Raw genomic sequence first — 26736 nt, 5'->3', positions numbered from 1 at the left:
GAACTTACTTTGACCTATGAACTTTCTACCCCCATGCCTGTGATAGCTTCTCCCTGTTCTGGAATAATTTCTGTGTCATTCTAAATGAAACAGGCTCAAAACCAAGGGCCACCCGTACTTTCTAAGCTTGTATGAATACTTGTGATTTGAGAAAAATGTTGGCACTAACGCATAAAAAGAAAATCGAAAATTGGTATTTTAATGATTTACTGATATTACATTTCCCCACATTTTAAGGCAGTTTTTTTATTTTGTAAGAATTTTTAAGTATCCATATTAGTTTGCTGAGTGATTTCAAAAGCAACCCTGATAAAAATTTGGAAACTAGCAAGATGGCTCAGTGGTTAAGAATATTTCATGTTCTTGCAGAAGACTATGTTTGGTTCTCATCACCTACATTGTGGCTCACAAGTCTGTAACTTCAGTTTCAGGGGATCCAATAACCTCTTCTGGACTCCTCAGGCACCTGGCATGCCCATGGAGCACATATATGAAGCAAAGCACCCATATTTATAAAATAAATAAATGTAAACATTATTTATACAAAATTATATTTAATAGAGGCTATGGGTGTGGTTTTTAAAAAAACATTTTAGAGTACTGGATAAGGCATAAGGTATCTGAAATAGAATAAGCCTGCCCAGTTCTTCACAGACCTTATGACCCGAAGTTAGTCGCGTGAAATAGATGTTTTTCCAAAGCCTTTGAGTTACTGTGATCATAGGGTCTTCTAATGTGTACAATGCATTCTGCCCAGTGTCTGTAAAACCATATTCTGCTTCTGACTTCTGACAAGCAATTTGAACTAATCCTGACACTGAAAACCCTATCCTGGAACTTTGTCCATCCTAAGGTTTCTCATGGGACTCTGAGACCTTCCTCTTCTTTTCCCCAAAGCAATGCTCACAGGAAAACAGAGCTAATGATGTTCATAACACTGAATTCACATAATGGCTAGATCCCGGCGACTGCACAACAGAGTGACATTAAAACAAACAAACAAACAACCACCCGGATGGTCAGTAAATACACTGTGATTTTCCTCTCGTTTAATCGGAAGTTAGGTCACAAATATACTCTCCTTTCCAAAGTGAACAAAACACCAGTGCTCAACAATCTTACCAGGAAGTTCCTTGAAAACGGGTGTCTCCAGCAGGACACACATAGCAGTTTGTGCTGTGCTAGACTTCCTCCATCAGCTGCATGCTTTGGTTGGTAAAATGAGAAGAAATGATGCTCCCCCAAGAACATAGATAACTGAGATCATGGAAGATGTACCAATTCATGATGTGCAAATCTTACTCTTTTTCATCTTTCCTTTTTTTCTAGGATGGGGAAAAAAATAAAGAAGGAAGTTGAACCTCCCCCTAAGGATGTGGTAAGTGTCTGGTGCAAATACCAGCAACAATCTGACCACCTGTTTTAAAAATAAAATTTTCCAATGGTTTGGCATGCCCCATGGTATACATGAATGCACAGTGGCAGACATCCAAAGTCTGACTAATGATATTAGTCAGAGAAACCTAACAGTATATAAACAAACATTTACAACATTGTCATTACATAATTAGCACAATTAGACAGCGATTACTAGCTCTTCTAGTGGGTAGATCGTATGTTTACAGTCTAGATAATGGACACATAGTTTTATTGTGTTCTTTTAAAGACTGCAAGTTTCTATCCACTGGCCTCTAGTTGATATGAATTATTCCAGGGAATTTTCAAAAATAAGAAGAAGATATGCTACAGCTCGTACACATTGTGTATGGTATTTGCTGATAGTCCTGGACTCGAGGAGGCCCGGGTTGTATTGTCCGGCTGGAAAGTAGTCTGGAGTCACCAACTGCTTCTTTTTCAAATACAGAGCATAAACACAGCCTCTTGCAGAATGTCCTTTTGCTACTAAATGTCTGGTTTGTCCCTTGACTTTAATCAATTACTGAAATACCGTGTGACAATGCAAAACATCGTTGATGATTCTGACTTTGGAGTCTCATTTCAAAACACGAGTTTGGTGAGTTTGTCATCAAATAGAATACATATTGAAATAAGGGATTTCCGGGTCTGTAGAAATCAGAAAGTGTGCAGAAAGTTACCCTCCAGATCAGAATGTTACAGTCAAGGTTGGAAGCTTTGTCTCATTATAGTTCCTCGAGAACTGCATTAATCACTTTGACCAAGTTGCCAAATTTTGCCAAACAATTTCTATTTTCTTTATCTTTAAAATGGAAATGGCACTCTCCAGCTCACACACGTGTGTGTGTGTGTGTGTGTGTGTGTGTGTGACTACCAAGATATTTTATACCTTATGATACAGTTATATCAAAAGCTATAGAAGTTTCTGGCTGTCTTAATCTGGGAAACCTTTGCAGAGGCAGTCAGTGTGACTCTGTGACAGAGTCCCCTCGTTTTTCTCATTCTGGCTGTTTTCTTCGGACATACTTCTAGCACATGTCAGACCCTTTTAAACTCACTGGATCCTAAGGTTCTTCTTACCCCCATATGTCACTGCTGGAGCCTTTGAGGGAATTTATGAACACAGTACTTAGTAGCAAACATAATTAACATCAGAATCAAAGAATTAACAAGCAATAGAGGTATCTGTTTGGCACAATTCCTACAGTGTTAATAAGCAATTGGTCTGTCTAATATGTGTCTTACGATGTTATAATGTCTGGCTGATACTGTGCTCTGTGCTCCAAGTTTTGTACATACATGGAGGGTTAAGAAACGCAGCCCCAGGGCTAAAATCTCTGCATGTCAGTGGTCCTTTCTCAGCTCACACTAAGCTTGGGGTCCACTGAAGACACGTAAGACATTCACCAATGGCTCTTCTTGTCTATTTACCATTTTCCCATGCCAATGAAACTGTCCCCATTAAGAGAACTACTCCTCCTTTTTAAAGGATTATCATTTTTAAGTATGTGTGTGAGTTTCTGTGCATCATGCACATGCAGGCCTCAGCATGCCATATCCCCTAGAACTGGACTTAGAGGTAGCTGAGATCACTACCTGCTGTGAATGCAGGGAACGGAACTCAGGTCCTCTGCAATGGAAATAAGGACTCTTGGTGTAACACTGAGTCATCTTTCCAGCCTCTCCAATCCTCATTTTACCCAATAGCGTCTAGAATTTCAAAAGGTTTATCACAATTAAAGTATTCTAGCTTGGGCTAATTTCAAGGTCTACCCCTTCAAAGCTGATAAAACATTTGTTCTAGGGCTAGTGAGATAGCTCAGCAGGTAAAGACACTTACCTCCATGTCTCAGGGTCATGGTTGCTACCAAAGAATCACACAGTGAGAGGAAAGAACAAATATTATTTACGGACTCCTGCCAATTGCCCTCTGACTACACATAGACTCTGTAACATGCATCCCCTGAAATATGCAATAATCAAATGCAATTAAAAATATTTTTAAGGTTTGTTCTAGAAATTGCAAGTAGTAACCAAGTGTCAAAGAGAGACAGATCATAGCTAATGGAATCAAACTTTTCTCAGTGTACTAACAGGATCTTCTTGGCATATATCCCCTAAAAACAGCTGGCAATGACTTTTGCTTCCATTCATCATTGCTCTATTAATTAAAGTGGGTTAACAGAGGCACCAGGAATATTAATATTGTTAAAACAGAATCTCCCTGTTTTCTTAATGTTTCCTTGTTCAGGGATATGGTCAGACATAGTTTGTAGATCTACATTCTTTTCTCGTGAAGGAGACAGAATCAGAGAATGTTGTCTTGGGTGACAGACCCAACTGTCTTCTCCCTCCTTAAATGTGGCTAAATGATTGCTTGTTCCTGTGAAATGACTGGGTGAACAAATGTCTAACTGGAAGTGTTCTTGAGGCATTTCTAAGTATAAAGCAGATGTGCAGTGACCAAGGCTAGAGGCTGTGGAGCCACAGTGCCTAGATTTGAGTTCCCACTGTAGCATCCAGTCATGCACTTCTGTGCACTGGGTACATCCCAGACCCCTATGTGGAACAGGGAGGATGTGATGATACCGGCCTTGAGGTAATACCCATTCTCAACAATGAGCCTTAGATAGCCTCAGGTGCTGAGAATAGTGCCAAGCACTAGGCTCCACTCCCAGTGCCCCCAGAGCCACAGGTGAACCAGGAATCTGGTTTATTCCTACAACGTCAGCACTCCAGAGCCTGAGGAAAGAGCTCCATTACTTTAAGGCCAATCCGGGCTACACAGTGAGACCCTAAAGCCAAGGAAACAAGCTTGGCCTGTGAGTGCCATGTTGGAAAGGCAGAAGAGGGAACATTGTGATGACTGGGGTTCTGCTAGACAGTGGTTTCTCTTGGCTGTGCTTTCTTCCTAGAGATTGGAGGCTGCCTCTGTAAGCCTCTAGTCTCTGGGCAGACTAGCCTTTCAGAGCAGAGCCAGGATGCTTCTCCCTGCTTCCATTCTGTCTGTAGTCTTGGCGCACTGTTCATTTTATACAGAGCGTGACATTGTAATTTCACGACAAGCTTGCTGCTGACGGACGACCTCGTGGGGAAGCAGATGGGCTGTGTGATTACAACTCAGCATTATTTGTTCCGTAGTGTGGCATTCTGTTAACAGCCACCACTTTATTCTCGGCACCTTTTTAAATAAAAAAGTCACCATAATGCTGTAGACCCTGCAGGAGAAACAGATATTAAGCCAAAGTGTGTGTGCCAAGCACTGGCATCTACAGCAGAACTGCTCTTTCGAGGGTAGCTCTTACGGCCTCCATCTTCCCGTGTGTTTCTCATAATCTGTACTGCCTTGTTCCTCGTGACGACTGGAAGGCACAGTAACATATCAGAGCATTGAGGAAACTCCAAGGAGAGAGAACACTGTTTAAAATCACTCTTTAAAATCCCAGCAGATCTTTATGTACTCAGCCCCTTCCAAGGCAGCAGTTACAATAGTGTTCTCACAAGTTAGTCACTAGTTTCCAAGACGACTGTGAAAATATTCAAATACTAATTTAGACTTAGTGCTGTACAGTTTGACTTAGCTACTTTGGAGACTGAGGCAGGAGGGTCACTTGAGTACAACATTGTGGAATCTAACGTTCAAAAAAAAAAAAAACTCAAGAGATGGTCAGCGCTCAGTACACGATGGCTCACAAGCATGAGGTCCGGAGTTTAGAATCCACATAAGCGTCAGACGTGGCAACTCTCATATATAACTCATATCCTGGGTCGGAGGCAACACTGGAGGAGGTGGAGGCAGGTAGATCCTTGAAACTCAATGGCTGGCCAGGCAAACTTCAGGTTTAAAAAAACCTATTTCAAAACGGGGGAGGGGGAGAAGGAACAAAGGTGAAAATGATTAAAAATGATTAGTAAAAGACAATGTCAAACCTTGGACTCCAAATGTACTCATGCTAACAAATACATATGTCCCAAAAGAGGGGGGAGGAGGGAGACAGAGGGAGGAAGTGGGAAGAGAGAAGAAAAGAAGACTTAGAGAATTAAAGCTCTGAAGTGGGGTTAAATTTGTTCTGCATGTGGGTTGGTGGGTGGAATATTAGAAAAGTTCTAGATCTCAGATGTCTAAAGCTGTGATTCTCAGACAATGACAGGCAGCTTTGGAAAGGAGGGGCAGACACCCAGGACCTTTCTGCCTATGGTTTCAGTAGCAGAAGCCAGCTAATGGTTTAGGTTTCCTGGTATCAGAAGTGCCCAGATAAGCCACCTTAACTGCACAGACTGAATTCTGGAGACCCAACAAAACAGAGTCCCGTAGCTTCAACTGTTACTAAGGAGAGAAATCAGGAGAAATGATCAAGAAATGGTGGATGTCAGGTGGCACAGTGGTCACTGTGGTAGCCTTAGAAGTGGTTACTTGAAGGTCAAGCTAAGCTTGTAGACAGGAGAAAAGTGATATTTCATCACAGTGTTGGCTACAAAAGGGAAGGAAGCAGGAAGCCCACAGGGATGGGGGGGTCTGAAGGAGGCGGGGGGGAAGGTTGGGGGTGGGGATGAGGGTGAATAGGATCTAAAGAAAGTCTGGCTTTTGTTTGTAAAAAAGAGAGATTTGTTTGGAAACTTCTCTTTGCTGGCCATGGCTCAGAGAAGGGCCAACAGCAGGGAAGTCTAGTCAATGGTCCCTGGAGGCTTTAAGTTCTCAGCTTTCTGGGTGGAACCCCCCAAGACACAAATAGCATAGGTGACCTACAAAAAAGCTACAAATGGATTGGCTTTTAGAGCTCACACAAGTCTGGGAGTCATGACTTTGATAAGAGAGTCTTATTGAATTTCTAGGGCAATATTAGGTAGAGCTTCCAGAAATGTTTTGCCTTTACAGTGTGTCTAGCTTTTCCCTGTGGTAAAGGTGCTCCTGGATTTATCGGAGCAAGGTTTAAAAATGGGTTTGAAGTTGACAAAGTCGATCCAGATGGAGGTTAAGTGCCTGGCAGAGCAAAATCCAGTATTCTTTCCAGCCCTCCATCCCCATTATCAAGAGAAAGATTCCATGCAATCAACTATATTGTTTTCACAATGTTGAGTATCTAGTAAAATTATTAAAGATAAAAAATTTAAAAGAGACATATGTGACTCATATCAGGAAAACAATCAATAAGCCATTAGAGGAAATAAAATAGGAAGCTAAAAAAAAATTTAGTTACCGAAAAAAGAAGACAGGGAAAAGAACAGATTAGGGCGAAGAGAGACAGATAGGAGGGTGGTCAACAAGTCTCAACCATATCAATAATCATGCTAGAGTACTGATAGAGAAGGTCAAATTTAAGGAAAAGACTCAAGAAACCTTTAAAGCTAATATAAGCTAAGATTGAAAACAGAAAAACATATGTATCATGCAAAGAGTAATCATAAGAAAGTGTCTATGTATCGAATAAATATAACTATAGGACAAACACTTATCAAAAAAACATGGAGATTTCATAATTATAAAAAAATTCATTTTTAAAGAAAATGGTCTTCAATGTTCTTCACTTAATAACACAATTTTAAAAAATACAAAGGAGGCTACTCCATTGCATAAAGATGAACTATATAAACATAATACTTTTTCAAAAACAGACTTTTCTCCTTTGTGGGATTTTTTTTTTTTTTTTTTTTTTTTTTTTTTTTAAGAATTCCAGATACATCCTTCTAAGTGACTGCCTACATCTGTAACCCATCTTTCTCGTTTCTAGCCTTCTAGTTTCACACAATGATGTCATCTTATATTCCCAACCATAAAGAGATGTAATATAGTGAGTGTCAACCCCCTCTCAAAAACAAACAAACAAGCAAACAAACAAACAAAAAACAAAAACAGTTAACACCTGGAAATCCGTTTGTCTTTATCATAAACAGAACTCCTTCCTTCATTTGTCTCTGGAAATGAAAGAAAACAGCATCACGATTTGTTTGCTCCTGGCGCACAGAAAGCCCCAGCGCTGTGAGTTTGGTCTAGCTTGTTTTAGCTACAAAAAAAAAAAAAAAAAAAAAAAAAAAAAAAAAAAAAAAAAAAAAAAAAAAAAGCTCAGACTCAGCATGATACAGGTCTCAAAGTCCTACCCATGTCCGCCATGCTATGCCGCAACGGTCCTTTTCTGGAACCTACTCAAGTTTGTACTTGTTATATCCATACATCTTTCTGCTCTTTCATCTTTGTTCTTATTTTGCATATGTAATTCAGACTTTTCCATTAAGAGTCCAGTCATTGGAATGGACATATTCACTGTTGGGACAGGGCACCAGATATACTCAATTCTTGTGTGTTGACTTAGAATGCTAATCACATATTTATTTTAGTGAGTATCCGTGATGTGTTAGGCTAAGTGCTATTACATATAATATTAGAAAACAACCCATGCCATCACCAGCTAGGTACCAGCCAGTGGTCTCGGTCTGTTCCCAGCCAGGCACCTAGCCGGAGACCACATAGGTTTTTGGGTTTTTTTGTTTTGTTTTGTTTTGCCAAAGCCTGTCCCACCAAAGCTGTCTCTGCCTCTCCTGAGCTCCAAAATCGCTTTCTCCTCCTCAGTCTGACTGCTGCCAAACCCGCCCAACACTCCCAAATGTCCTTGGCTAGCTGGGGCGCACTCTTGAAAACCCATGCTCCCCCACGGTTACCTTTTCCTGGAGCTCAGTTGAGTCGCCGAGAGATGGAAAACACCAGGCAATTTTAATTTAGAATCAACAGATAACACAATCGCTGGGCACAAAATCTAGAATCCGAAATTCCCAAAGTGTTCTGCGTTAGAAATCTGGTAGCGGATCCTGGTGGATTCCACCGACCAAACTAATCGCCCCCAGCCTACATCATGTCTGCCTTGCTCCTGCTCTCCAAAAAGAGCTTTCTTTCTCCTGGATTTCCTCTTTTTCTCCTGGACCCGAAAGGCCCTCCTCCTCTTCGTCCAGGGATTGGCTCTCTGTCTTTATTATTTAATCAATTAGGGGGAAAATTCTGCTACAAAGTGCTTCATCATAACCTCTCCAAAATGATCTTGCTGGATCATTTCAGATGTATATTATTATCATCAGAATACAGAACAAGGAACTGGCATGCTAGATGCCTCAGCAGCTTGTCTGATAAACTGAGAACTGGATCTGTAAATAAAAATCCCCTTCCACTGTCCTCTAGGAACCAGGGGGCTGACATTGCTGGAAGTTGTTTCTCTGTCAGTGGTTTTGAGACTTCTTCTTCAGTTTCACTTTATGTGCAGAGGCCGGAAGAAAACATCAGAGCCCCTGGAAACTGAAGTTAGAGAAAGTGTAAGCCAGTATGAGGGTGCTGGAAAATGAACCTCGGTCCTCTGTAAGAGCAGCGAGTATTCTTAACCACTGAGCCATCTCTCCATCCCTGGTGATTTCTTTTTTAAATAGGAACTTTGTGACACACCTACTGGGCAGTGACCGCATCCTTTTGCAAAATTTTGGCCTGTTTAAATTTTAAACCACTGTTCATTGTGATGTGACATTTATGTGAACCTGAGTACTTTCCGTTTTTATATTTCAGTTTGACCCACTCACAATTGAGAGCAAAAAAGCGGCCACCGTGGTGCTGATGCTCAAATCTCCAGAGGAAGACATCTTAGCCAAAGCCTGTGAAGCCATCTACAAGTTCGCTTTGAAAGGTTTGTTTTTGTTTTTTGTTTTTTGTTTTTTTTTTTTTTTTTGCCTTTAATCTTTCTATCTCATTTCTATATGGTGCCATATTTATATTCTATATACCGGTTGCTCATTTATCCAATCAACCAATAGGAATAAATGCTACAGAGGCAAAGGGAGAAGTTAGATAAACTTGCATTGGATTATAACCCAAAGTATAAAGCAAAGAGTGGTGTGTTCAGTATTGATACAGAGTTACACTGAAGGCCGCCCCACCCCCACCTCCTGGCTCCCTTCCCCACGGGACCCTCTCAGCCCCAGGAGTCTCCAGTTCCCCTTTGTTCTATTGGGGTCCACACCCCTTCCCTCACAGCCTCCATTGTTTTGCCCAGGCTCATTGGCTCTTTCCTAGTTTCCTTGGCTTTACCACCCATTTTCATGCTAATTTTGTAATTTCATTTTTCTTTACAGCTGAATAAAATTTTATTCAGATAAAATTTAAATGATCAACGGGGAGAGATTATTGTATTCAATTAAACATCAAAATCTTAAAATTAAAATCAATTTAAAAAAATCTTCCAGAAAGACCCTTAGAATATTAAGGCGCAGATAAAAGGTCAAAAGATATCTCATGAAAGGACTAATCAATATAAACATGAAGCAATTATATTAATATAGGAAAAATAAACAGTCAAAGGAGCCAGAGGTCATTTCATTATGACAAAGAGGTCAAATGATTTAAAGGCTGCAGAAGGTCTTCTGTTGTCATGGACCGAATGGAGGACACTCCAAATGCATAAAGCTGGTATTTCAAAGAAAGATAAGCATCCACAGTTGTCCCCCAGAGAAAGGATTCAAGACCTTTCTGTCAATAAATGAAAGAATAAATAGACAGTAAGTCTAAAAATATGGAAGATTTTTTCCGTCAATATTAATGAATTTAATCGAGAAGTCTGGAGTGAGTAGTATTTCTCCAGAGTAACTTACAGAATACTCACCCCAAAAACTGCATTCTGGTTGCACAAAATGAGACTAAACAAATTTCAAGGGATTGTAAACTATTCAAACTGTATCTCCACACCATGGAGGAGTCACATTAGAACTCTATAACAGCCAGTGTTCTAGCAAGCAGCGCCTCCTCTGAGGCAGGTGAGTGAGAGAAAACGGGGTGAAAGTAGAAATTAGCTGTTAAAAGAGTGCTTAGATAAAAATAGATCGCACCATGTTAGAAAGCAAAGTTTCAGATCAGAGTGAGTGGCTCAAATGCTGAGGAAGTTTAGATCCCTGGGGTTCATGCAAAAGCCACATGTCTTTGATTTCTATCCATGCACACACCTTCAAATACAAAATACATACACACACACAATCAAATAATTTTTTAAAAAGTTTTAAAGCAGTTAGATTCAGACTTCCTTTTCAAGAAAGGGCAAGTAAAGAAAAAATTAAATCCAAAGTTAGTAATAAAAATCATAGATATTGGAAAAGAAATTAAAGGAACATAAAACAATTATGAAGAGCAAGCAAAAGCCATGAGCTGGTTAAAAAAGAAAATGAGGCACACATTTTGGAATTTGTAAAGAAAACACCAGCAAGTTAAATCGAACAACTGAGTTTCGTGCCAAGACCCCATGATTTGTTTAACTCGGAAAAATTAGTCAAGGAGCTCAATTCTATGAGATAGACAGAGAAATACATCAGAAACATTAACACGAGACCTCCAGAAGTTGTAAATACATGCCATTACCTGGCTAGGAGAAATAATACTCCAGGCATAAAAATTGCTAATCAACTGACTTTGAGGTGAGATGATTTCCAAGAGAGGGCAACAGAGTCAAAGAGATTCTGATTACTGACAAGAGGGCAGGAGGCTCAGAGCCACAGAAGTGCTGGGGCAACAGGCCAGAAATATATGGCTGGTGACTTTGAGGGTAGAAGATGCCCACAGCCAAGGAATGCTGAGAAAAAGAGGACCCAGACCGAAACACAGTTCAATGGTTTAGCATTTGCTTGGCTTTCATGAGGTCCTGGGTCCTGTTTTCACCCCACTTCCGAGAAAGACCAAAGAGAGAAAATGTTTTCTCTCATAGAGCTCTCAGAAGAAACACAGATCACCTTGCTATCCACTTTGCTTTTACTTGTGGGGGTCTATTTCAGACTTTTACCTTTCCTACCAAAAGTAAAAACCTCACTGTTTCCAGACACAGACTTCGTGGAGTCAGTGAAAGTACCTATTAGAAACCAATAAACCATTTTTAAATGGATAAAAGCATGATGTAGGAGCTAGAGAGATGGCTCAGCAGTCCAGAGCACTTGCTGCAGTTATAGAGGACCTGGGTTCACTTCCCAGCACACACATCTGGTTGGTGGCTTACAACTGGCTATAACTCCAATTCCAGGGTTTGCACCCTCTTATGCTCTCATGTGCACACACACACACACACACACACACACACACACACAGAGAGAGAGAGAGAGAGAGAGAGAGAGAGAGAGAGAGAGAGAGAGAGAGAGAGCGCACACAGCATGCAGCAAAGCACCCACCTATACATATAAAATTTTTAAAAACCACAAATTTTACAGACAAAGAGGCATAAGGGAGTCTGAGATGCTGTGACAATCTTGGGACATGTCCCTGAGCTGGCCTGCCGTGATTTCAGAGCTGAGGTGAGCCTGTGAACAACGGAGGAAGAGAGAGTAGTAAATACACATGTTGCTGGAGCTCATGGGTCTTTTCTGAGAGAAAGCCAAGAGGGATGTAGAGGGTGAACAAGAGAGTAGAGAAGCACAGGTTAGACCCTCTGGGAGCCGGAAGACGCTCATGGGTGGTCTTGTTTGACCTGTGTTGTCAGGTGAGGAGAATAAAGCAACTCTCCTTGAACTTGGAGCTGTTGAGCCTTTGACCAAACTGCTCACCCACGAAGACAGAATCGTAAGAAGAAATGCTATGATGATCTTTGGTATTCTGGCTTCTAACAGTAAGTAAACAATGTTTCAAAGTGAGCAAGTTATCCTTTCAAGTTTAATTTTAAAGGATTTGCCCAAATTTTATCTAAGCTTACTTTAATATCAGCAAAAAGGGGGAGTGTGTAGTGTAACTAATGATTTCGTGTTTTTTAAAAAGATGTGTTTGTTGAATGTGTGTGTGTCTGCATTATATGAGTGCAAGTGCCCATGAGGGCCAGAAGAGGGCACTGGAGCTCCTGGAGCTGGAATTGCAGATGTTCCTGTGCCTGGACACATGTCAGTTAAGGCACATCCATTTCCTAGTGGATGAAACCCACAGTAGTGTTTTGATAAACGGTCTTTTTATAACTGTCTATTGCTTGTATTAAAATAATAGTATTTACTTTTGAATCATATCTATTATTTGATTCAATTATTTTTATATATTTAGAAGTGTGGCATTATAGTATTAGCTAAAAGGATCTTCTGGCTTTTAGAACAGCAGTTTGTTGGAGCCATGCCAACAGCAGCAGTCTATGACTGTGAACAGGATGTGTCTGCTCAGGCACAAGCTACTTCTCTGTGACAAACTTTGTAACTTAGGAACAAGCTTCAAAAATATTTTGAGCCAACAACTTTTCCACTACAAAAAGCTTCAGTGATACTCTCAATGGGGGGAGTCAACTCAACCATGGGGCCAGGGTAGCCAGACATAACATCTGGGTCTTCCAGCTACAGAATGTGGCTGACATTATCAGTTTGTCCCCTGCCCTATGGCCTCTCCAGAGCACAGCATGGGTTTTTCTCTTCCTGTCCCCAACCAGCACTTTTTCTAAATGATGTACAATATGTGCCTATATTTAAACTTCCAATGGCCTTTTCTGTTTGTTTGTTTTTGTCTTATTTTTCTTATTTGCTCTTTGTCTGTCATCTAACATATAAGATATTCATTTCTTGAGGAAACTTTAAATTGTTGGTGAAAATTCTCAGCTCAGGAAATAGAAGTTGCATTTTATGGGTTTCTAGAGGATTTTATGACCCCCATATTACTAAGGATTAGGCAATGGAAGGGTGGCTCAGCAGTTAAGAGTACACAGCTGCTGAGGACCAGAATTTTGGTTTCTGGCACCCCCACTAGGTGGGTCGTAACTGCCTATAACTCCAGATTAAGGAAAATCTACAGCCTCCTCTTGTGTCTGCACATGAACACAAGACAGGCATGTGTGTATGTGTGCGCACACACACACAATTAGGAAGAAATAAAAATTTTAAAAGAAATATTTTCACTTGTGTGTGTTAGGTGAGGGGCGCTCTGGAACTTCTCTAGAGGCTGGATTTGATCCATGGTAGGAGGACACAGGAAATCTGTTCAGTGAGGACCTGGCTCTCTTCTCTTATTAATATTGATCCATGGTAGGGGGACACAGGAAATCTGTTCAGTGAGGACCTGGCTCTCTTCTCTAATTAATGGTTAAGGATGACAGGTTCGAAATACGTATCTGGTGTGATGAACCAGCTGGGTATAATGATTCCATAGATTAGATGAAAGAAAACATTATTTGAATTCCTTGCTTTGTTATTCGATGATGTAGCTAACACTTGACATCCCCAGCTACCTGGCAAAGTCTCTTCTCTTGAGAGAATCAACATTTTCACAGCTATAACTCCATTCCCTTCCCACCGTGTCCTAGGACACTTGGGGAGCGATTGAGCAAGTATCCCCTGGGCCCTAAAGAGTCATGCCACCAGGCTAACCTGTAAAGCATTGCATTTCCACACTGCTCAGTTACATAACAATGGATGCATTATGAAGAATTCTGGCTGCTGAAACTTGCCATGAGGGACAGAGCTTCACTTCACAGCCTCCTGGTCCACCACCCCCTCCTTTTTCTGTTTCTCCTCCTGCCCCCTGCCTTCCCCTTTCTCTTCTTCCCCTTTCCTGCCTTTTCTTTCCCTTCCTCCTCCTTTTCAACTTTCTCCTCCTCCCCGTTCCTCCTCTGAAAGTTACTGAGCTGTGTGTCTAAGACATTGGAATTACTTTACGGGACCTTCTTTTTCAGACAAACCACAGCTGCCACTCCCTTCTTTCTCCTGTTGTTTATATTTAATTTGTTACGAGCACATAGCAGATGTGGTGTCATCTGTTCCAGAGCATTCACCAGAACCCCCCCCCCCTTAGAAACCAGCACGTTGGGTCACTCAGAGTCACCCTAGATAGATGGTGCTGTAAACAGGTAGAAGGTCAGGAATGCATTTGATGGTAAAACCAGCGATGATGGTGGTTGAAAAAATAGTCAAGCCTGACAGAGTGGTGTTCACCTGTAATGTCAGTACAGGGGAGGTGGAGGCAGCGGGATTGCAGTGAGTTTGGCCCAGCCACCATAATGAATTCTACACCAACTGGGACTACAAAGTGAGGCCCTGTCCAAAACATTAATGCAATGGAAACAGATCTGATAAAGTCAGAGCAGGTATTAAAGTCGCTGATAGATCTGCCTCAATCAGAAATCATAGGTGGCCCTCATCTTAGTCAGACATGACCCACCCAGATTCAGGATGGGTCAGAATTTCCATCCAGTTGCCACAGTGGAGGAAATGCATAGTTGAAAAAGAGGGAACAGAGACTAAATTGCAGTTTGAGCAGCTTGTCTGCTATATTTTGCTGATTTAACCTCAAAGGGGGAAAAAAAAGAGTAAACTCCAAACAATCCAGTGTCAAAGCAGAAGAATAAATCCATCAGTTAGGTCACCAGTTCCCGGCACTGCAGTGAAGTAGGAGCATCCATGGAGCAGAAGTAGTGGGCGGCAGATGGATGGGCAACTGCGGAGTGTGCAGGTACCAGTGTCTCACCTCACAGACCAGGGACACCTCGAGACGTTCTGAAGTAAAAGAAAGCCGGGATATGGGAGGAATTGAAGAGGAAGGAAGGGTGGAAGTGACATAATATAGCATTCAAATATAAAATTTCCAAAACGAAATTAATATAATGAACAAGTTTGGGACACTGTAAGTCAGCTTTGCTGGTGTGTTCTAGGAGGAGCTGCCACTTCGGCTGTTCCTATGTTTGGTGTTGGTGAAGAGGCCGAGGCTAGATGTTGTCCAAGTGGAGTAAACTGATCTAAGCGTGAAACCTGCTGCCTCTTTGTTGGATGCTTAAACCTCAATGTTTTTATCTGTGAAGTTAGGTAGAAGCACCTGTCTCCTAAGGAAATGCTTTAAAGACATTGCCACTATTATTTTAGTAAACATTCATATTTTGTCTCTTCCTTTGTAGGTGATGTTAAAAAGCTATTGAGAGAGTTAGAAGTTATGAATTCTGTGATTGCTCAGCTCTCCCCAGAAGGTAACTTTGCATCCCATATTTATTTCCAAATGAAACTAATTTATTTTTACATTTCACTAAGCTATATATCGAAAAGAACTGATGAGCCATCAGCTGTGAATTGTAATCATACAAACCATAGCTCAGTTTTCATTTTTCCAGAAAGTGTGATGTGAACAAGGTTCGTGGAGATTTGGTTTCCAAGGCTCCCTCCTCCTCTCTCTGTCTCTCTCTGTCTCTGTCTCTGTCTCTCTGTGTCTCTGTCTCTGTCTCTGTGTCTGTCTCTGTCTCTCTCTCTCTCCTCTCTCTCTCTGTTTGTGTGTGTGTGTGTTACTACAATTGAGCTCAGGGTTTGCTTGTGTCCAAAGAGTACTCCAGGACTATATCCCACAGCACTGGAACTCTGCCCTTGACTGCCAAATGGTTAGGCTCACAAGTGTGTCTCATCACACACACACACACACACACACACACACACACACACACACCTAAAAGCTGATTGTAAAGAAGAGCTTCTGCAAATAGCTAACAGGTTGTCCTGTTTCTTTGTGGTGTACAGAAGAAGTGGTCATCCATGAGTTTGCCAGTCTTTGTCTCGCGAACATGTCGGTAGAGTACACAGGAAAAGTACAGATATTTGAGCATGGTGGGCTGGAGCCACTCATCAGACTGCTGAGCAGCTCAGACCCGGATGTGAAGAAGAATTCTATTGAATGCATCTACAACTTGGTACAGGTAAGGCTAACTTCTAAACAGTGTTTTGATGTTACTACAGCTCAGTGCTAAAGTACTTGCTTACATGCAGAAGGCTCTGAGTTTTAGCCTCAACACTGTTGAAAAATAATGTTTGGGGAAAAGCCAATAGTAAAGGATGGGTCAGGGGGTAAGAGCACTCACCGGCTTCTCTTCCAGTGGACCCAGGATCAATTCCCAGCACCCACATGGTTGTTTACAACCATCTGTAGTTCCAGTTCAAGAAGATCTGATACCCTCTTTTGGTCTCTGTAGGCACTGTGTGTACATGCTACACAGACATGTAGGTAATGCAGCCATATACTTAAAGTAACTTCAGAAGTCCATTATGGAATTTATCTGCCCCTTTAAAATGAAAAGATTTTTTTAAAAACTCACCAGTTGCACATGGTTGTTCTTGGCACAGTTAGCATTAATCACTCAGAAAAAAAAATGGAAAATCAAGTAGATGTCTTTCAAATTTCACATTTTATAAGTAACTATCTACCACAAGAAAAGGAACATGTTTCTGTTTTAAAAGGACAGAATGACATGCGAATCAAGGTGGAGTTCATCTAAATTCACTGGGCTTGTTTTAAAATGGGAAATATACAATTCATGTCAAATCTGGAAAGGAACAACACACACACACACACACACACACACACACACACACACACACACACACACACACAAATACAGCTCTCACCTCAAATGAAACCAGAACATTTGTTCTAAAGCCAGACTTGGGGAACCTTGGCCTGGAAAATAGAGAGCCCTGTGTCCTCAGGTGGAAGCAGGTTCATGGGGTTTTACAGGAAGCAGAATAAAGAGAACCAAGGCATATTTAAAACACACTGCTGGGTCCACCATACATGCAGTTACAGCAAGATAGGGAAATATCTGGGGCTGTCTTAGCTTTGGTAGGAGTGTATAGTATGCCACAATAATAGGTTCCAAAAGATTTGTATCTATTAGCCTGTTAATTATGACACATGGGTGAGCAAGGATTGACTGTCCAAGGAGCCAGAACCAAGACAGGATAATTAGGCTATGGACCTGAAATGTTCCAACCTCTCACATTACCGATGCTATAATATCAGACTTACATTAAAACGTATCCATAATATAATTCCTTTCACACTGACACACTGTTTCAAATAGTATTTGGTACATAAGGCATGGATTCTTTGTGCTCTGGGGTTGTTGGTGAAATGGCTGCAGCATTCGTGTGTATGCAGAACTACAGCAAGATTGTCTCATATTGATGACCTTGACTTAAGACACACATGATCTCGGAGAATCAGTTACAAGTGAAGAACCAGTCCTGATAGCAGTCATGGGGCAAAGGATGTTGTATGGAGCAGTGGAGAAAACTCCCAGACTCTGACTATTGCTAAATCATGATTTATTTAAAGAACTCAAATGTAATTAAAATATAATTAGGGGTTAAAGGGGGAGTGGGGGACATGGCTCAGCCAGCTGAGTGTTTGCCACTTATGCCTGAGAAAATGGGTCAGGACATCCAGAACCATGTAAAGAAGCCAGGCTTGCAGCAGGCCCATATTCTAGCTCAAGGGAAGCAGAGTAGGTGGATTTATAGAACTTTGCAGCAAAATAAACCCCACAGGTCATAGAAGAGTTGCTGTTGACAATGTCTGCATATATAAATATTGTGTTTTCTTTTGTCTGTGAGTTATTTGGGAATCTGAAAACAATGATGGGGAAGTTATAACATAATGATAGGTGTTATCCATTCTGGGGATTGTGTTTTGCTGTATAAATGACTCATGTGCCCATGTGTATTTTGTGGCAGGACTTTCAGTGTCGGACTACACTTCAAGAGCTAAATCCAATCCCTCCAATATTAGAGCTGTTGAAGTCAGAGTATCCCATCATCCAGCTGCTGGCCCTCAAAACCTTGGGTGTCATCACGTGTGATAAGGAAGTTAGGACTATGCTGAAGGAAAATCAAGGGCTGGATCACCTCACCAAGATTCTGGAGACCAAGGTACTCAGGGCATTCTGAGTTGTCCTCACGCTTAGTAAGCAGAGTTAACAGGAGCAATTCATTAATTGCTGTGTAAAGTCTATTACGCTGCTTAAAGCAGGCTAATTGCAGAGGCCATCTAGAACTAATAGGAAATGAGGCTTTGAAGGTTTAAGATTTTTTTTCTGAAACACCTAGGATCAGTCTTTTAATTGCTCTGCTCATCCTGATCTTCTGTGGATGAGGCAAGCAGAGAGATCTGCCTTCTGAATGCATTGAGAAACGCTGGAGGTGACGCTGGACAGCTCCCACAGGGTTTGTAAGGAATGTGTCTCCCATGTGAAGAGTGTGTGTATCTCTCCTTGGTTACAAACAGCAATCTAGCAGCTTGCTGCAGACCTTGTAGCTGCAGAGACTTGGCTCAGATCTGTGCTGAAAGAGTCCCCAGGCTTAACTCCAGAGTCAAGTGCTGACACGTAGACCTCAAATCTGCTGCTTCTACTCCAATACTTGGCTCCTATTAGAAAATAAAGAAAGTGAGACACTCTAGGAGGTTAAAGGCTCCTTGTATACGAGTTTAACATTAAGCTTCAGATTAACCAACCATTAAATTTTCTCCTAAAAAATTACGGACCTACTGAGAAAATAAAACACAATCTCAAAAGCTGTCCTGGCACAAGCCTGTCCCCTGCCATATTCATCTATGTCTGATTCTGTGGCACCTGCTACCATGTGCACCAGCTCTGTCGAGATTTCACAGTTGTGTTGAACTATAACAGTACTGTAGTCTATATGGAATGTTAGAACTATATTGAACTCTGGCAGGACTGTTATTTTGTCTTATCAATTCGCCTTATTATTTCCAATGGAAGCTGGAAACGAGAGTCACTCTGTCTCCTGAACCATGGGTATAAAGGGATTAACCACAGAACAAATGCAGCTTTGCCAGATTGCGGCACATTTCTATTTCCTCTCTTCTTGGAATCAAGAAAAAAAAAGCACGGAAAAATCTATTCTTTTATATGTGTGGTAGACACAGGTATTTTATGTATGTGATTTTATTATCTTCTTATTTCTGTCAAAGTATAATAAACTATAAAATAACAATAATTACATCATTATACATAATAGCTATATAATACATATTGTATCTATATGTTAGATACATCTATGTAGGTTTATATATGTTCTGTATAACATACATCATATAAACATCTCATATTTATATCATTGTACATATTGATATACATTATATACCATATGTAATTATTGCATCATTAATCTCGTTTAACAGATGTGAGACCATGAGGCTGACAGATTAAATACCTGTCTGTAATCACAGAACGTTCAAATGTTCACAGAAAGTGAGAATTTTCAGAACTAATATGGATATTTTATTTAGAAAAACGTAAAAATACAGAGAACAAAATATGAAAGTCCCTGTCGCACTCCCATCTAGGCTGGGCACAAGGCTCAAAGGGTTGTGCATTATGTTTCCTATGCACTGAAACTTCTCATCAGAATAATGAGGCCAATACAAAAGAAGGCTACCCTAGAGAGATGGCTTAGCAGTTAGGAGCACTGACTGCTCTTCCAGAGTTCAATGCCTGAGTCCCGAGCTCAATTCCCAGCAACCACATGGTGGCTCACAACCATCTATAATGGGATCCGATGTCCTCTTCTGGTGTGTCTCAAGACAGCTGTAGTGTACTCACAGACATAAAATAAATAAGTCTTTAAAAATACAAGTTCTCAAAAACTTAAAACTCGGAAACAGACTTGAAAATCAGAAAGCCCAAACAGGACAGGAAGATCCACTTCAGCTGTTAAATAGATTTCTCAAGGTGGCAAAATAAGTTAATTCATTACAAATTATATTTCTTTATGCTAGTAATGATCATTCAAAAAGCACTATAAATGCAACTCAAGTTACAATATTTTCTGTTTGTGTGTATGTTTCCTGGTTTCATGTGTCTATGTGTGTTTGTGTGCACATGGGGTCAGTGGGCACATGTATGTTGAGGCCTGTGATCAACACCAGGTGTTTTTCTCAATTGCTTTCCCCTTTATTACCGGAGATAGTGTGTCTCACTGAACCTGGAGCTGACAAACTCAGGTAGACTGGCAGGCCAGTAAGTCCCAGGCATCCTCCTGTCTCAGCATCGCCAGCGCTGGGGTCACATGCACATGTGTGCTCAAGGCCACAGTAACCTCATGGACTGAGTGAGCTCCCTATACTCCTACAGTATATTCCTAATGCATGAACTGCAAAGAATTAAAATATCAAAACTTGTGTACAGTCTATTTTTTTAATTGAAGAACTTTATTTTTTAAAAAACAGAGATAAATGTACAAATTTCAAGCATTTTTGCATAAAAGTATACGAATACATTTTTGTCATTGCTTGGCTTTTTTAAATAAGGTTTGATAGTGTGCATTAAGATCTTACTAGTTACAATGAGCATAAAAGTGTACAATCTATTATTGGAAGAAGCACAAAACAGCATAAAGGAAGACTTCCATGGAGAGCTACTCAAAGCCCATGGTTTATGTAATGATTTTTAATATGACCATTTTTTACCAGTCCTATGATTTGTTTACTTGGTTGTAGTTAGGCATGGAATTAATGAATTGCTTTCAATTTTTCTAGGCTGCTGCTTTAATTTTGTCACCTCCCCTTATTCCTCCCTCTGTTTTCTGAATAAAGACAGAGTGTCTCTTGTACTGCTGAGTAGCTTGACTAGCTAATTATGTAGACCAGACTGGCCTCTAATTCGGAGATACACCTGCCTCTGCCTCCTGCATTCTAGCATAAAAGGAATGAAGACCAGGCCCTGTCTTCATCATTCTTAATGTTAAATTATACTCTTAAAAAAATCAAGGACAAAATCATACATCCATCTAAGATGAAGCAACCATCTCGTGTCCATCAGAAAATACACCACACCTTACCCTAGAATGAGTACAAGTTTAATAGGTGACATTTATTCTTCTTAACTTCAGAAACTTAGATCCTATGATGTAAAAGTAATGAAAATAAAATAATAAATTACAATTAACCATCTCAAGTTGTACGATGAGAGGACAAGAGAGAACAAAACAAAGTTATGTGTTTAGATGCATGGACACAAGAAGACATGTGCATAAGCATCCCTACCTGATGAAGAAGAAACGCTAGGGAATGACTGACATCCATCATTACCTCCTTTTATTTGCCCTCAGCAAAAGCCTTCCCTGGTTAGAGGAAGCTTTTAACTCGTGACTCATCTTCATTGATGAAGACTAGAATAAACTGAGTCATGGCAAGTTTGTTTGCCTATTTGGTTTTGGAGTGTGTGTGTGTGTGTGTGTGTGTGTGTGTGTGTGTGTGTGTATGTGTGTGTGCATGTGTTGAGACAGAGTCTCACAGTGTAGCCCCAGCTGGTCTGGGACTTGCATCAACCATTTCTTCCTAATTGCTGGTATTATGACATACATCACCACACTGGGCCATTCATTACACATTTCTAACAGTCTGGGGAATTGTTCTTCCTAGTGGCTCTAATCACAAGTATTGTGATACCAAGAGACACACTAGGGACCTTGTATTTTCTAGACCTCCTTCGTTTTTATTGGCAACCCAACTGTCTTCTTTGCTTATTGATTTGGAGAGCAGGGAGCCCAAGGTGTCATATGGTAGCCTTAACTTCTAACTCATTGGAATCATTTGTTGTATGCCCTGGTGGAAATATCCCTTCCATTGGAAATAAGATCTCTGGACCAGGAGTTACAGACACAAAAAGCAAAAGCTTCATCAGAGAGCCATTAAGGGTGATGACAAGAGGGACCACTCCAATACCATGACTTGCTTCTAGGACCTGTGAATCCTAAGGGAGAAATAGCCCTGTAGGTCAGACACTGATTCAGTGCATATGTAACCTTGTGTAGGACATTGATGCAGCCCCACAAAGTATGACCACTTGTAGGTGATGTAACAGTCTTCCAATGGCCATTCCAGAATTTTGTCACTGCCCTTGCTTGAGGCTGGTAGCAAAGATAAGTCTTTGATAAGGACTTCAACTTTCTTGTGCTCTGTCAACACAAAGTTAAGCAACTGTGGAAGTTTGAATGTGCAATGTCCCCCATAGTCTCATGTGTTTACTTGGTTCCCAGATGGTGTTGCTGTTGGCAAGGTTGTGGAAATTTTGGGAATGGAGCCTCAAGGGAGGAAGTACATCACCAAGGGGTGGGCTTTGAGGGCTTATAGCCTTGCTTCACTTCCTGTTCTCAATCTGACTCCTGACCACCAGTGTAATGTGAGTGGCCAGCCTTTTATGTTCCCGGCCATGATGGACTGTGTCCCCTTGGAACTGTAATCTGGACTGAAGCCTTTCTCCTTTAAGTTGCCTTGGTCAAGTATTTTGTCATAGCCTTTGGAGCAACTGCAAGGATAACTTTTAAGCTGTGTTTGTTCTCCATGATTAGGAACTGAATGACCTCCACGTAGAAGCACTCGCAGTGATAGCCAACTGCCTGGAGGATATGGACACCATGGTGCTGATGCAGCAGACAGGGAGCCTCAAAAAAGTCCTGTCATTCGCAGAGAACTCCACAATTCCTGACATTCAGAAGAACGCAGCCAAAGCTATTGCTAAAGCGGCTTATGATCGTATGTATTCAATTAACATAATCTCCGCACACATCTTCCCTTTGCATCCCTGATGGTGATCGATATTAATAAACATGGGAGCATCTGTCAGCTTTAAAGATACCTCTCAGAGAAAAGCAGGACTCAAACATCTCACCACCAACAAGTTAAAATACAGATTGCTTCATTGGGGGCAGGGCGTTACAAACCAACACCACGTAATTATAATTTCGTGTTTAAAAAGCCATTCATTATGAATTTAAGCTTTTATTTCTCCCCAAATCAGAATACCACAGAATGCGCATGATGTTTGCAATTCTGAGAGTGTTGTTTTGAGAAATCATGCTCAGAATGGCATCCAAGGACTGTCAAGTGTCAGCTGGAAGCTAGCAGTGCCACGTCATAAAGCCATAGAAAACAACACACTTGTTCTATGTACATAACACAGTTTTTATTTCTGTGACAGTCTGTGTTTTTATAAGTCAGTAAACCAAGAGTGACTGATTATATTCCAATCACTGAATATGCAATGATAACTTTGATATATTGGGATTTTGTTGATAAAAAACAGGGACTTACTTTCTTCCTTCTGCCTCACTGCTCTTAGAAATGTGATGGAAGCTTTGAGTATCTCTATGATTTACATTCTAAACATATGTACTCACATCTGAATGTATGTACGTATGTATGTACGTATGTATGTATGCATGTATATATGTATGTGTGTATGTGTGGGTCTGTGTGTATGTATGTATATGTGTGTATGTATATATGTGTATGTTTGTGTTGTATATGTGTGTATGCATGTGTGTGTATATGTATGTGTGTATGTGTAGGTATGTGTGTGTATGTATGTGTGTGTATGTGTGTGTGTGTGTGTGTGTGTGTGTGTGTGTGTGTGTCGTAGAGAACATTATTTGTCAGCCCATACTGGATTTCCTAAATACTCAACTTTAATGCAGCAAAGAGAATCTCAGTACACAGCATAGAGTTGGCTTGTGACTTACACTGTCAACACCAAATCTAAAACTTGGAATTCTTTAATATCGGAAATGTACTTGAGGGCATACAGTAAAGAAACTGAGGAAACAGCCTCTCCTTTATGGGAAAGATTTTTATTGTGAATAAGAGAGAAAACACTCAGAGGAATCTGGAAGAGTCCAGAGCAGAGAGAAAGGAGCACATACCAAACATGGCCAGGGCTATCAGTGAGAGGCAAGAGAACAAGAGAGAAGAGCAGAAATGCAAGACAAGGAGAAAAGGTGAGCTCAGCTCAAAAAGTGGTGAGCTCAGCTGGGGGTGAAGGGAGCCAGGGTAGGAGGGAAGAATGGATGCTGGCACGGATGCCTTGAAATGTATAAGGACTCATGAGTAGGGACATAGGAGTCTGGAGGCTATGGTGGGCTTTGACAGGAAACCCTAGGTACAGGTCAGTTCAGTCACATGTCCCTTCTACCAGCAGTAAGGCAAATGACTTTTGGTGAGGGAGCGGGGAGGCAGGGGGAAAGAAAACCCATTGCGCAGGTTTCTCAAGGTTACTGGGTTTATCTAACTACTAGAAATCCTTTTAGTCCAACTCAAGCTTATTTCTATATATGTAGGCTGCTTGAGTCCTAACAGGTAAATATTGGCTTATCCCAGTTCTAACCATTGGAACTTAGATTTTATCACACTGGGCCAGGTCTGTTTCCTTTCTATTCCACAATTCTTGGTGAACTGAGACCCAGCTACACCAAAAGAGGTATGATAGGATAGCACAGTGCGTTATCTAAATAAACCCACATATATATGATAGGATAACACAGTCATACCACATGCTTTGCATATCTAAGATTTGATGGCTGGGTCTTTTGAAGTTTGTTCAGCCCCTGCTAGTGTAGTGATTGTATACATTTCATGATGATTACATACAGTGAGGGAAGACACAGCTGCTCCAAGGTATGGTTAGAGGGAAGGTTTTTATGTAGATTCGAGGGAGACTATAGCTAGAGACATCTAACAGGAGAGAAAGTAGTGAATACAGCCGACTGAGTGGCCATGAAAGGAGAGATGAGGGAGTGAGAGAGGAAAACAGAGAGGATATAAACAAAAGAGACCAAGAGAGGAAGACGAGACACACACACACACCACACACACAGAGAGAGAGAGAGAGAGAGAGAGAGAGAGAGAGAGAGAGAGAGGGAGGGAGGGAGGGAGGGAGGGAGGGAGGGAGGGAGAAAGGGAGAGAGCCAAGAGAGCACACAGCTGAAGTAACAGGTTATATAGGAATGAGACGCTGGAGTAATGGTGCTGTTTCAACTGGCACTCAGCATGTAGAAGAATGCAAACTGATCCTTTCTTATCTCCTTGTACAAAGCTCAAGTGCAAGTGGATAAAAGATCACCACATAAAACCAGGTACACTGAAACCATTAGAAGAGAAAGTGGGGAAGAGCTTAGAACCCATTGGCACAGGGGAAATTTTTTCTGAACAGAACACCAATGGCTTATGCTCTAAGATCAAGAACCGACAAATGAGACCTAATAAAATTGCAAAGCTTCTGTAAGGCAAAGGACACTGTCAGGAAGACAAAACATTGAGCACACATTGAGAGACCTATGGCTCCAGTTGCATATGTAGCAAAAGATAGCAGTGTCTGGCATCAATGTGAAAAGAGGTCTTTGGTCCAGGGAGGACATGGTTTCCCAATGTAGGGGAATGTGAAGGTAATGGGGTGGAGCGGGTGATTAGGAGAGAGTGCACCTTTGTGAAGACAAGTGGAGGGTGAGGGAGGATGGGAGTGGGGTAGGGGAAGAGATAGCATTTCAAATGTAAATACAGAGAGTATCTAATTAAAAATTAAGTAGAAATAAAAAGGCAAAAAATGTGGTATTGGTGTTGAAGGGGAGCCTGGAGGACAGCATGTGTTTTAGTATTTTAATGGGCGTCAGGGGTAGCCATTGGACCAGATCAATTATGTGTCAGAGAATGGGTGGGGGTCTGAGCAGAGTGCCTGGAGGACTGGGCTCAGGAATAGTGATACTGTTGCTTCCCTGGCTGTGAGGAAACAGCAGTACCTACAAACCTGTCCATCCATCCATCCATTCGTGATTTTCTTTCCATAACCTGAGACAGGCAAGCAAGCAGGCTCTCACAAAGATGTGTCAACCATGCTTGGATACACAGGATCTAATCAGGAGGAAGACCAGTCCCTGGAAACTCAGCGTAGAGAAGTGTTAGGTCCCAATAAGTACTTACAAACCAGATGTGGAATCAATCACAGAAATTTCCTGGGTAAAGAATGACTTGAGCAGAATGTTCACTGAAAGGAAAGGTGCATGAAGGCTAGAGGAATACAAAAGGTTCCAGACCTGGAAATTTGTAGAATGTCTGGCGAGTGGAACTCAACAGACCATTGAGCATGTTAGCTGCGGCTACAGAAGCAGTGAGGAATTGTAAGCCACAATATTTAGCATCAAAGAAAAGGCACTGCAGAGAGAGTGAAAAGGGGACACTGTGTTTTTCACTCTAAAGATGAGAATTCTTGCTATAAGGTTAAAAGATTGGAAGCAAAAATTACCCAACAGAGAAGACCAAGAGGAAGTTGCTATGATGATGATCTAGCTTACCTGGAAGGATTTAGGGGTATAGCTGAGAGGTACAATGCTGACTTAGTATGCATAAGGGCCAGTAATACACACACACACACACACACACACACACACACACACACACACACACACAATACCTGCACACACACACACAGAGGCATACATATGCATGCCCACACACAGAGACACAAAGACACACAGAGACAACATGCATGCATGCTTACACACAGACACACAAATCTACACGCTCACACACAGATACACACAGCAAGACACACAGACACAAAGGCATTCATCCAGAAAGTAAAAAGACAAATAACATGCTTTCTCACATGTAGCAGATGGGACATTGACCCCACAGGAGTAGAGACTAGAATAGTGATACCAGAGTCTCGAATAAGTCTGGGAGAGGGGAGTAGAGAGGAAAGGGCTAACAGGGATGCCCTTCTAATGTTCTCCAGCACAGCGGGATAAAATGCTCGA

At 41.2% G+C, this 26736-nt stretch overlaps 1 protein-coding gene across 3 annotated transcripts in view; it reads left to right on the top strand.

Annotated features, from left to right (window-relative positions):
• Positions 1-1330: 1330 nt before the first annotated feature.
• Positions 1331-26736, top strand: part of ARMC3 (armadillo repeat containing 3) — a gene marked incomplete at both ends in the record, with an annotated part of 75469 nt that continues 50063 nt past the window's right edge. For all 3 annotated transcript variants that reach the window (XM_080917740.1, XM_080917738.1, XM_080917739.1), the window contains 7 exons: positions 1331-1378; positions 8957-9074; positions 11898-12023; positions 15267-15335; positions 15874-16049; positions 17863-18057; positions 22501-22684. In XM_080917740.1, the coding sequence (XP_080773866.1) occupies positions 1331-1378; positions 8957-9074; positions 11898-12023; positions 15267-15335; positions 15874-16049; positions 17863-18057; positions 22501-22684 (916 nt within the window). The remainder of the gene's footprint in view (positions 1379-8956; positions 9075-11897; positions 12024-15266; positions 15336-15873; positions 16050-17862; positions 18058-22500; positions 22685-26736) is intronic.

This window comes from Micromys minutus, assembly GCF_963924665.1.
Source record: "Micromys minutus genome assembly, chromosome: 6".
NCBI lineage: Eukaryota > Metazoa > Chordata > Mammalia > Rodentia > Muridae > Micromys > Micromys minutus.
Note: the sequence above shows the minus strand (reverse complement) of the source record. Positions and strands in the feature narration are given on the sequence as shown.